The sequence below is a fragment of the Populus trichocarpa genome, chromosome 15, assembly GCF_000002775.5.
Source record: "Populus trichocarpa isolate Nisqually-1 chromosome 15, P.trichocarpa_v4.1, whole genome shotgun sequence".
Classification (NCBI taxonomy): domain Eukaryota; kingdom Viridiplantae; phylum Streptophyta; class Magnoliopsida; order Malpighiales; family Salicaceae; genus Populus; species Populus trichocarpa.
The window spans coordinates 13,329,965-13,342,433 of NC_037299.2; the positions used below are offsets into that span (position 1 = coordinate 13,329,965).

General features: G+C 38.4%; 1 protein-coding gene across 1 annotated transcript; it reads right to left on the reverse strand.

Annotated features, from left to right (window-relative positions):
• Window positions 1–2,317: 2,317 nt before the first annotated feature.
• LOC18105966 (exocyst complex component EXO84C) lies at window positions 2,318–6,419 on the reverse strand. The gene is made up of 5 exons (XM_024586633.2): window positions 5,176–6,419; window positions 4,358–4,873; window positions 3,528–3,716; window positions 2,999–3,135; window positions 2,318–2,924 (listed from the first exon to the last, which is right to left on the reverse strand). The coding sequence occupies exons 1-5, from the start codon at window positions 5,881–5,883 to the stop codon at window positions 2,678–2,680; spliced, it is 1,797 nt and encodes a 598-aa protein (XP_024442401.1). The 5' UTR covers window positions 5,884–6,419; the 3' UTR covers window positions 2,318–2,677.
• Between the last annotated feature and the right edge of the window lie 6,050 nt (window positions 6,420–12,469).

A 12,469-nucleotide genomic window follows, 5' to 3' on the forward strand; every position in this document is an offset into this window, starting at 1 on the left:
AAGTTTGACCCAATACTTGGTGTTTGACCAGGGATCCAAGGCATATCAACAAAAAACAATGATTAATGACCAAAGATGAATTTATAACTTTTGTTGTTTGTTGTAACATAGATGGATCTATTACAAAATCTTCTGAATGGTTAGCTAAATTGCATTGTTCCTCGCTTGTCGACTCAAGTTTGTAATAGCAGAAAATATAAAATTCCAAACAAGAAAAAATTAGTCTTTGATCTTTTATGAGATTAAGTTTCCTGGTTTTATGATAAAAAATTGAATTTAACCGAACCGAACCGATTTAGTTTGAACCGGATTTCGGTCCGGTCCGGTTGATATTTTACAAAACCAATATAACTCGGTTCGGTTGGTTTTTTAAATCTAAAAAAAACTGATTCAATTTGAACCTAGTTTCATTCCGTGATTATAGGAGATTCAATAGCCATCATCCTTCCTATCACGGAGGAACCAAGCCCGGCCCTGCACTCGAACTACAAGAAGAAATAAAATGGTTCAAGGTAAGCTAGCCACTCTTGTACAACCGTAACCCCATTCTATATTGTTATGAAATACATTTCTTTATTCCTAGCTGCAAGTAAAATTTGTTTGTTAATTACAAGGAAATTAAAGAATGTTTTCAATTAGCCCATATTCCAAATTACTTCAAAATCAGTGAAATGCAGCTTTCTATACCTAGCTATAAGTGATTTGTATTGCAAGTGTTCCAAAGAAAATGTAATCCTATAATTAAGGACCATGATAGGGAAACCTATTTTCCTATAATTAATGACTTTACCAACGCTAATGAATTTGTTTTCATGTTTCTCTGTCCGTGCAGCTGGTGCTGAAGGTGCTTCCACCTTCTCTGTCCAAGAAGCGGGGGCTGTGGGTGGTTCCGCCATCTCAAGCATTGCAAGGTGGCAACGAGAATAAATTGACCACACATGAGCTCTTCCAAATGGAGCACAAAGAACAACTCAAGTTGGCGCAAGATTGGGTCGAGAAAACCTCCCAGTCATGCTCAACAGTAGCCATTCTTGTGGCCGCGGGTGTCTATGCTGCCGCTTACTCTATACCTGGAGGTTCTCATGATCCAGGCACTCCCATCTTCCTTCACAACCGTTTCTTCTTGGCTTTCACTGCCTTGGAGCTTATCGCTATAGTGAGCTCCTTGACCTCAGCTGTGATGTTCCTTTCTATCCTCACCACTCCTTGCAGCGTTGCCAATTTCTCATGTAATCATATGATACACAAACGAAAGAAGAAACACCACCCCTTTAGAGGGGCTTTTACGCAATCTATCAATAAACTAAAAAACTTAAGCTATTCCTTTAACAAAATCATTACTATATAGTCTATATTAAAAAATAAAAACAATAATCACAAATAGACTCAAACTAATTCCCACGTTAAACAAACAAGAAAACATTTTTTTTCCCATAATGGATCATAAATTTTTTTAAAGAAAAATCAGGTTTCATATTTCAATTCCTTGCAATATAACATAGTTACCAGAACACCCATTTGGAATAGGAAACCTGGCACCTTGTAAATTCCTGCCTCTAAAATAAGCTTCCTCAACTTTCATCCCCTCCATTTCTACCCCTACAAAAGCACCCAAAAACTACACAAAATTATAAGAAACAGAACATTGAGAAAGGCCAAAAGGGAAAAAGAAGAAGAAGTTGAACTTACTTACCAGTGGGTTTGGGTTTGGGTTTGAAGCAGTGAGAAACGGCAGAAGGGCCATCATATTTGATGCAGCAAGGTAGTAAGCGGACCTTGCTTGTCAAATTTGAGACTTCTGTTTCTGATTTATTGTTCCTATTGTTCCTGCTTTTGAATTTGCATCCAAACCCATTTTTGCTGATTGTTTTCTTGATTTGGGTTTTTGGTTGCCCCTTCAAGTTTTGCACTCTCTCTCTATGTTTTCTGTTTTCACGCGCTTTCTTGGCTCCAAAAATGGAAGACAGAATGCCCTAACTGAACAGACAAGACAGGCTTTGTTTAGATTCTTGGGGATGTCTGTACGACTTGTCATCTGCCCAAGACGACTCTTTTCGATGGGCATTATAAACTATTGTAACTTTTTTTCTTTTGACTTCTTGAGTTTAAATATTGAGACTTGCTTTTAATAAACATACATTTTCTGCATCTCAAAGTTGATTGGCCATCTTAGTGAATCTTTTTATAAGCAGAAGGAAAAAACTCCTCTTTCTCAAGGAAAAACAATTACAATGGCAAATGTTACTTACAGGTTGACTACGTGATCTGATGCTTCATGTTTGGAATCTACAGGTAAATAGAGGAAAAACAAATGAAATATTGTGCAAGCTCAAAATCTTCCACCAATTGCATTGCGTAGAAGCAGCTGCAGCTTCAAGAATTGAGTAAAAATTAGCCTTCACTGGACGGTTCTAATTTCCAAATTGCATAAACTACCTCACTTGACAAGATACATCAGCTGGGATTAGCAACTACAGAGTTGGTCAGCATGAAGCATTGCTCTTATGTAACAGTTCTAGAATTACACCTCTCAACTACTATTACTAGATACTACAGCAAAATATTTTGCTACAACATTTGTGAGCATTACATCCTATGACATGCATGGTCCTAAGCTTCACAATTTGAATCTTTACATCCAAAAATTTGATCAGAGATTGCTGTCATCGAAAAATCTTCAACCCTCGGGATCAGTGAAATACACGGGACTATCTAGTTCACCCATGTTTGCAGAAGCAAAAGACTTGAATGATTCTATTGACGAAAGGGAAGAAGCAGTCTCGTCAGAGTCTGAAACCATCTCGTCGTGTATGATAACATGGTCCTCGTCAATCTCAGATGTGTCTGACCCAGACGTTCCTAACAAAAGTTCGTTGATGGCTGTCCTTGCAGTTTCAACGAACCATTCATCCTCAGGTAGTGCACTGCACAGGAGAAAGTTGGCAAAATCAGTTGCCAGCAAGAACAGCAGTACTTCATGGAAATGAAATGTGACTACCTTTGTGGGTCTATGCCTCTAGCTGAGAAAGTCCTGATTGCTCGAGCAATTATGGCTGAAGCAATCTGATGCACATGTCGAGATGGATAGCCAGCAAAACGTGCAATTTCAACAGTGAAGTGCATGTCAAGAATTAACTGTAAAAAAAATTCAAGTGATTGTCAATGAATACAGAATAGGAGAAGAGATAACAAGAAAGCAAATCTACCCAGTTGTGGGACCAAGTCACTGACTCTCACTCCAACAAATAACTTCTCAACTTCTGATTTTCATAATACTCAATTAGTCCTGTACTCTAACTTGTGATATAAAAGAAGATTATTCCTTACAGAAATTATTTATTAATGGACAAACTTGGAAGAGTGCAACGAATACAAATTATTCTTCACAGAAAGTATTTTTCTAAGAATTTGGAAAGAGCAGGTAAATGTATTATGACCAGCACAACAATTTTTTTCTTTTAAGAAAAAAAAAAAAAACACATAAACACCCCCACATTGGCATCCTCTCAGAAGACACAACAAAATACCTGCTGCAAACCAAGTGGCTTAAGTGGAACTGATTCATCCTCAAACACATCCCAGAATTCCTGCTCCTCAGACAGCCACATCACAACAGTCTCTGTTAGCCTAGCAAGCAAAATTTTCTGTATTTTCTCTTTCCCAAGTAACACGTCTCCAGCCACAGTTGCTAATTGCTGAAGCTTTGAAAATAATGCCTGCAGAAAAACATAGATTCAGTACCAAAAGGATACTGGTGCAAAATACATAGTAAGCCCAATTTCTGTATAGTGGCTGAATGAGAGAAAGGGGGTCGGATCCAAGATCCTTGGCTTGACAATAGGTTTCTCGAGAGCATGTTTTAAGTTGAATAACAAGTAAATAGAGTCAGATCAAAGCATTAACACACTATTTGCAAAACCGATAAGATTAAGACAATATATCACAAAGGACTAAAACACTCACATAAGTGCTAAAGAGCATGGGGGTTTGAGTCCTCATCAAGACATGAAAGATAAGGACAGTTTATTGAATGAGCAATTCAACAAAAGATCTCAGTTCTAATAAGTATTTATGAATATCAATTCTATCTAATATCTTGGAATGGGAATAAGTTTGGTGGTGGAAACAATAGGTTGCTATTCAGCATTTATATCTAATAAATATGAATTTAGAAAAGAAATGGAGATAGTTTAAAAGTCAGGGTTGACGTGATCACAGTAACAGAGGAATTCATGAAGTTTCCTGAAGATACAAGGATTGCAAGAAATACTGAAATTGAGAATGGAAGCACATGCACATCCAAGAGTAGCATTAACAGACCTTAGTGGGGAAATCAGCAGTAGGAAAAGAAGGTAACCTGAAATGGCAATGACAAAAGAGGATCAGAGTCCCAATACAAATCCGCCCCTTCCCCACTTAAATAAATTAGTGCATTTAATCGTGTTTTTCCTTGTCTTGAATAGATGAAAGTCAAAACATATTGCCGACAGAAGTGATCTCTAAGCTTGTCAAAAGAATGCTGAAGGCTGCGCTTCCATTCCTTCAATTCTGCTGTAATGCTCGCATTAGGCACAATATTTTCACTTTCCAGCTCCTTGCTTTCATTTGTTAGACTCCAAACTTTTATTACGGCAAGGGGTAAAAGTTCATCCAGAATAGTAAATGCAAATCCCAAAAGTGCAAGCTGCTCCGAATCAGTCTCAGCTCTGAAGTGTCTAACCTCCTTCAGCTCTGTGAGATTGTCATCATCAGAGGGACCTGGCAGGGATTTAATTAGCATATCCATGTATTTATCAAACAGCTGTGAAATTCTTGTTAATACATTGGCTCCAAAATGCAAGACAGCCATGGGCGTTAGCTGTGCCAATATATCCTGTACAAATTATTTGAACCAAACACTATCAATGAAATGATCATTAGAACATCATAAACTACTAGACTACCAGATCAATAAGTAAACTTCAAACAGGAAACATTGTGAACCAAGAAAGTGTCATGCACGCATACATACATACTCAAATGCATATGTATGTGTGCAGATATTTTCACAAGCACTAGGACACAAGGTCTGAAGATGCTTGTTTGAACTTTGAAGTAAATGTGTAAAATAAAGCACTAGGACACAAGGTCTACAGAATTTTTCATTCGCAGAATAACAGAAGAGAGCCAGCTTACTTCAATGATGTCCATGAATTTCATTCCACTATCAACAAGCACACTATCTGACAATGTTGTAAAAGCAGATAATGGAGACATAGATCGAGGTGACAAAAGCGAGCTCTCATCTATTTCTGTCACATCCAGAGCTGCCCTTCTGGCCCATCTAAAATTCAACTCTAACACTTCTTCAATGTATGGTCGTAAGAGCACCGAAAGCAACTTTGACAGTTTCAGACCTTGTGATTCCAGCATTGAGGAGTATGTAAGACTAGCCTGAACACAATTGCTAGCTGTGCCCAAAGCAAAAAGTTTTTCAGAAGAGGGTGCATTCTCCTTCACCAACCGTACAAAGTATTCGATTTCCCACTCCACCCATTGAACAACCCTATTGTTATATACAGGATTATCATCAAATATGAAACCAGATTCTTTTGTTGTCACGGAAATTATTGAAAACACAAGCCTGGATAGTGTAGCTGGAAATGTTTTGGGATACACAGAACATGACGGAAGGAAAAGCTCAATACTCTTTTGGAGGCGGGAACCATATGATTTTAGCAGTAGTTGATGTGCCAAAGGACCTTTCCCAAGCTTGATCAAAGCAGATAAAGCTTTCTTTAGTTCCAGAATGCTAACCAAAGGCTGTTCAGTAATCTCAATCAGTCGATCCTCGAGCATTGACTTTCTCTTCAAAAACGCTGATCTATATGAGGATAATTCCATTGATGAGGTATCTCCAGAACCTTTCAGCTCTGGACAGTTTTTCTCTTCAGCTTCCAAAGCTTCAACTGCTTCTTCCACTTTATGTTCAGCCAAGAGAACATCAATATTCTCCAAGAATATGGCTTACCGATTATCTGCGTCACTTAGCAAGGAACTTTGAAGTTCATCAACTTGAGGATCTTGCTGACAATCACCAATGTTGCCATTAGCAGAGTTCCACTCTTCCAATTCACGGCAAACCCCAGTCATCAAATCCTGCACAAGAATCCCTTGTGCAGAAGTATGCTTTCTCAATTCCACCAACTCATGCTCCATTTCCACTACTTCTTCAGACATTCTACAAATATCAGAAAACAAAATTTAGCAAACGAGATTAGGAATGCAAGGTAATTTACAGCAGAAAACTGTTAAGTACAGATCTGAATTGACAAAAAAAAAAAAAGAAGAAGAAGAAGAAGAGAGAAAGATAAATCAGTGCATGGCGCGTGGAGGAGACGCGCCGCCACTGTACCACAATCACAGAAGATGCCCAGAATTTTCCAGCACCGTTCCCGAAGCTATTTTTGTAATTTTCAAATGTTGCTGTGTATATTTGGATACTGTTGTGTTTTTTTTTTTTTAAGTTGTAAACATGTAATTATGGGTGAGTAAGCATAATAAAAAAGGATGTGTATGTGTGTTTGTATTTTTATTTATGTTACTGAATTATAAAAATAAAAAAGACAAAAAAAATTAAGTGTCTTATTTGAATGGTTAAATATCTTAAGGATAAATAAAACCATGTTATATTTTCTATGAAAATATAAGAATATGTTTTTATATATATTCTGGGATTTAATAACTGATTTATTAAAATTTTAAAATTTGATTAATATTTCAAATTTTTAATTCACCTAAAATCGCAAAACAACTTACCTTAGGTAGGGTGTGCTAGGGGTGCTAATGTCTTTTCTAGTCACAACCAGTCCTTTACCCATGAATCTCTGATAAGACCAGTATATCTGGGTTCTCTAGTAGCCCTTAATTAAATATTAGATGACGACTCCAATGAACCAATCAATCAAAGAGAACGAAAAATCACCAGCAAACGCCGCGCAGGTGACGTGCTACAGAATAGTGAATCTGCTAGGGAAGGTATTGTTTTCAACATTATCGGACTGAGCTTTGTGTTTTGATATGTTAAAGTTTTTTCATGTTTTGTTTTATTTTATTTTTGTTTTATTCATCCATTGTATAAAATTCTCTCATGCATCACATGTTTTAATTTTTGAAAGCACACACAAGCTTCAGGTTAGGTGGGGGACTAGCAGCTTATCTTACGACTTTTAATCAATGTTTAAGTTTGTGTAAACCCTAACTCTTCGTTGAGTGCTTAAACTGTTAGTGATTGGTATACGTGTCATCTCATTATTTGCTGAGCCCCCATATTGTCTTTACGAGTGTTGTAACCTATTTTTGGATCCCCACACAAAAATAAAAAAATATAAAAAAATATAAAAAGATAAAATAACAATAATAATAATAAATAATAATATATAGCCGGAAGAAATTAGAAAAATAATAGGAGGTAGGAGCGCTCAGAAAATGGTCAGAAAAATTGATTAAGGAGGATAAAAATACAAAGATTGAAATTTTGACAGTATATTCTTAAATGATGAGAGCCCTGTTGGAAAAAAAAAGTTAATTTGAGGAGAAAAGTCCAAAATTGGATGTTTATGGACTTAATTGGATTTTATTGAAGGTTTAATTGAATTTATAGAGGGTTTGATTGCAAGAAAAATGGATTTTTAAGTCCATTTGGGCTTTAAATGGAAGAAATTAAAGTTCTGGGGTCAAATTATAATTTTTAAGAGTTGATTTGGTCAAATCAGGGGCTTAATTGCATAAATATTAAGGTTTGATGGCCAATTAGGGACTTATTTGAGGAAATCTGAAACCAAGGACTAAATTGGAAAAGGCGCGTAAATAGAGAGGCTGCAATTAACCAAATCAGGGGCCAAATTTAAGAAATTGGGAGTTTATTGATCAATTGAGGGTCAAAATTGCATAAATCAGAGACCAAGGACCAAACTGGAAAAGACACGGAAATATGGGGTTCGAGTTGAAGTTCGGCAGGGGTGAAATTAAACAAAATTGAAAATTTGAGGCCAATCAAGGGTGTAATTAGAGATAAATGACAAATTAAGGGACTAAACTCTAATTGGCAGAACAATTACTATTCATTATCTTCTTCAGAGAGGCTCCCCGAGGGGCCTCCTTCCCAAGGCGTTTGACGCCTCATTTCTTCCCCAAATTAAATGAAACATGCACGAAAACGATACCCTGACACCTGAATACAACCTAGTATAAATAATTTTGGCTGATCGAGGCTGTAGAGGCGGTGACACCGCCCCAAAGTAGCCAACCCGACCAGCCATTTTCCTGCACAAAACTGGCAGTTCATCATTGCTTCTTTGAAGCAGTGGTTGGAGTGTTTTCGGGTCGAACCAAGGGCTGAAATTTGGCACTAGAAGAGACGAAGTGTTCCTCTTCCATCACCTATAAATAAATGTGATTTTCATGCTTCAAAGAGGAGGAAATTTGGGTCCAAAGACAGCCGAAAAACCAGCCTCCTTAACCCGGTTTCTGCTGCCAGCAGAACCTGCCTCTCTCTCTCTCTCTCGCTCTCCACCGGGGCGTTCACCCGCCAACATCGTCACCACCGGCTTGAAAACCTCCATCTCCATCACGAGCAACCGCCCGAACATCTCATATAGTGAGCGCGCCGCCGAGCCTCTCTCCTCTACAACTTTTCTTCTTCCTTCACCAGCAACCGACACCGACCGCCATTCCTTCCATCGAAGCCTGCTGAGCCACCGGCAGAGCCTCCTCGTCGCAGCCAAGCTTCCACCGCAGGTCAGCCTCCTTCCCTCGGTGGTCTCCACTGTTCACGTTACATGTGAACAGTGGAGAGTAATCCACTGTTCATTTAAAAAAAAATTAAATTCCAAAAATATTTTCTAAAAAATTTTGTGATTTTCTAGTGTATTTTTCTATCTATTTTGTGTAATATTGGTTTGTATTTTTATACCGTAAAGATACAAATCTGGTATTAAAATACCTAGTTTTCATCAAAATATTGCAAAACATTTTATAAAACCAAAAAAAATAATTTTGTTTTTCCTGCATACGACCAAGTCTCTCAAAGATAAAAAAAATAATAAAAAAAATCATCACATCGTATTTTCATATAAAAAATCATATTGTTTTTACACATAAAACAAAAAACAAATTCAAAAAAGGTTTTAGTATGCACTTTGGCTTTAATAACAAGTTTGTTAGAGCCATGAGAATTTGGCCAATATTTTTAAAATCTAAAAAATACTTTTTGTCTTATTTTAGTATTTGAAATTATGAATTTATACGTAAAACGTATTCCTTGTCGCACGTCACCGGCATGGTGATCGGCTGTCAATTTTTTTCTTTTGTTTGCTTGATTGGTTTTTTTGGGAGTCACTACCTAGTATCCAATTCATGGTTACTAGGAAACCCAGATATATTGGTCTTTATTAGAGAGTCGAGGGTAAGAAACTGGTTGTGGCTAGAAAAGGTATTAGCACCCCTAACATACCCTATCTAAAATAAACTGCTTTGTGGTTTAATGTGATTTGAAAATTTAAAATATTAATTAAATTATAAGACTTTAATAAATCAGCTATTAAATCTCAAAATATATATAAAAATATGTTCTTATATTTTCATGAAAAATACAACATAATTTTATTTCTCCTCAATATATTTAACCATATTCAAATTAAACACTTAATTCTTTTTTGTTTTTTTAATTTTTATAATTCAATAACATAAATAAAAAATACAAACACACACATCTCTTTTTTTTTTTTTTCTTACACATCCTTTTTCTACATGTAAAACAAATAACAAAAATTCAAAATAAATCAAATACAATTCAAAAGTTACAAAATAAAAACCCAAAAAATCTACAGGAATTGCAGAGAAGGCCGGAACAGTGCTGGAAGGTTTCTGGGCGCGGAACAGTGGCGGCGCGTCTCCTCCACTCGCCACCGACACTGGCGGCGGGTGGGTCCACGCGCCGCCGTGAAATCCAGAGAGCAGGGGGGCTGTACCAGCTTCGTCCCTTCTTCCTTCTAATGCCGGCGGTGACAAAAAAAAAAAAAATCAAAAACACAACAAGCAGTTGACTCCTTTTTTTAGATCTGTTCTCGGTCTTCCTTCTTCCTCCCGGTTCGTTTCCCCATGTTGGTGGCAGATCCGGCCGTTGGTTCACGGTCCAGATCTGCTACGTGGGTTGAACCGATGAAGAAGAGTGGGGGGTTGCCGGGTCTTCACGAGCTGGCGGCTGGTCCAGGAGAATGGGTTATCGAGGCCGAGTGAGGAGAGAGCTGGGTCTGCGGGCGGCTGGGAGGCTGGGGACGATGGAGGTCGTGGCCGAGGGAGAGAGAGGTCAGTCCGATGCTCTCCGGTTTGTTTAGCAAAGCCAAGGGAAAAAATGAGTGGCCGGCTGGTCTCGGGAGAAAAACAAATCCAAGACGATGGGGGGCGGCGGCTCAAGGGGGAGAACTGGAGAAGGCTTGTGTCCGGTGGGTTTCTCTCCTTTTGCAGGGAAGATGGAGAGCTTAGGGACGGTTTCTCTGGGTTTTCTCGTGCAAGGGGGGTCGCCGTTGGAGGGTGAGATCTGTCGGTTGAGGGAGCAGAGGGACGATGGGTCGTGGTCAAAAGTCAGGGGGGGAAAGGGGGGCTTGAGCCTCTGGTTTTTTGGCTGAGGAGAAGGAGATGGTGCTGGAAATGGCTTTGGGGAACAGTGTCAGGTGAGGGGCTGTCTTGTGTGTTTGGATGAGGGGGGGATCTTGGCTGAGAGGAGGAAAAACTTTGGCTGATGAGAGGTAGATGACGGGGAGATGCCACCGAGAGAGGGAAGGGTCTGTGGAAAATGGGAAAGATTGGCCGTGGCCTCTGGTTTTTTGGCCAAGGTCAGGCGGCGCTCATGAGTGTAGAAGATTAGGCTTTTAGGGTTTTTTTTTTTTTTTCCCCAAAATTTTTCGTCCCCCCAAAATTTTTCTCCCTGTCAATGCATTTTTTGGGTTTTTCGTTGTTTTTTTGATATTTTTGATTTTTCTGAAAATTTATCAAAAATATGGGTTAAAAATTGGGTAGCAATATTTCTGATATTAAAAATATAGTTTTTTTTATATAAACGTTAGAACAGTTAGGATTTTACCCGATAAGATAAGGACCTCCTTATTGAGGAGGACTTTTCTTGAACCATAAACGGACCAACAATAAAAAATAGGATAACACCTTAGCTTTTTATCAGACAATCAAACAATGCAGCTTACCTTAGGTAAAACGTATTTGGGGTGCTAATACCTTCCCTTTGCGCAATCAGTCCCCGTACCCGATCTTTGAGACCAGTTAGGGTTCCTAGTGACCAAAATACTAGGTGGCGACTCCCATTCCATTTTCCACCGATAAAAGACAAGAATTTCTTGTCTCCCTATATTTGTCAGATAGATATTTACATTTTAGATTGAAGTGGAACAATTTCGCCGTGACGCCGCACACGTGCGACAACGAGGGTGATCACTGGGACAAGAGAGACCCTTCTTAGAGACTAAATAGTAAACCTACCTTTTGTCTCACGTAAAAATATTAGAACATGCCTTTAGGATGTATGCTCCGTATACATTGTTTTGCATTTGAGCAAGCCCTTCTTGAAGCATCTTGAATTCAAGACTTACAGGGATATAATGGTCATCATTCAAGAAATTTTTATTGTAGAGTTTGAGCAAGAATAAAATTCTTGTTTCATCATGCAAGAGTTATGACCATATGTCTCCTTTGAAGGGTCAGTTCATCATATAGATTACATGTCATACATTTATCATGCATGTACTGGGATGAAAAAATAAGTTCCCCCATCCGAGGTTTACTACATTGGACTGAAAAAGACAGATAACAAAAAAAAGGGGTCAGAGAGAGGCTCATTGTCAAAAGGAAGTTGAGAGCATCAAAGGTGAAATAGCTAGACGAAAGGGAATGTCTGCATAGTCTTTTATGGGAACACTGCTTGTCCATGTCCTATTGAAGTTGCACCTCTCCTTTTCAATCATGAACAACAACAGCAATGCCTTCAGTCATCAACTAATGACAACCATTGTTCTTGGTCAGTTGCACTGTTAATTGTTCATAGCTTTCACATCTTCCAAGAGCACCCAATAGCTGCTAGCTTTCTAAGCTTGACCTCCTTTGAAGTCACCCCCATTGCGAGCTTCATCCGGTCCAGCAACATAGGGTTTGATCTGGAAAAACAGAAGCAAACATTGAACTTCTACATGGCAGAGCTCTCCATAGAAATTTGTTTGTGGCTATACAAGTGGGGAATCCAAGAGAGGATGCAGTAGTTTCAGATCATCAATAATTAGTATAAAAACACATAAGTAGGGAGAAGAGATAGACCTGGACTGAAAAACAAGAGCAAACATTGAACTTTAACAGAGCATAATTCCCCCTATAGGTGCTTGTTTGCTGCACTGCCAGTGAGGAATCGAAGAGGAGACAAAAAGGT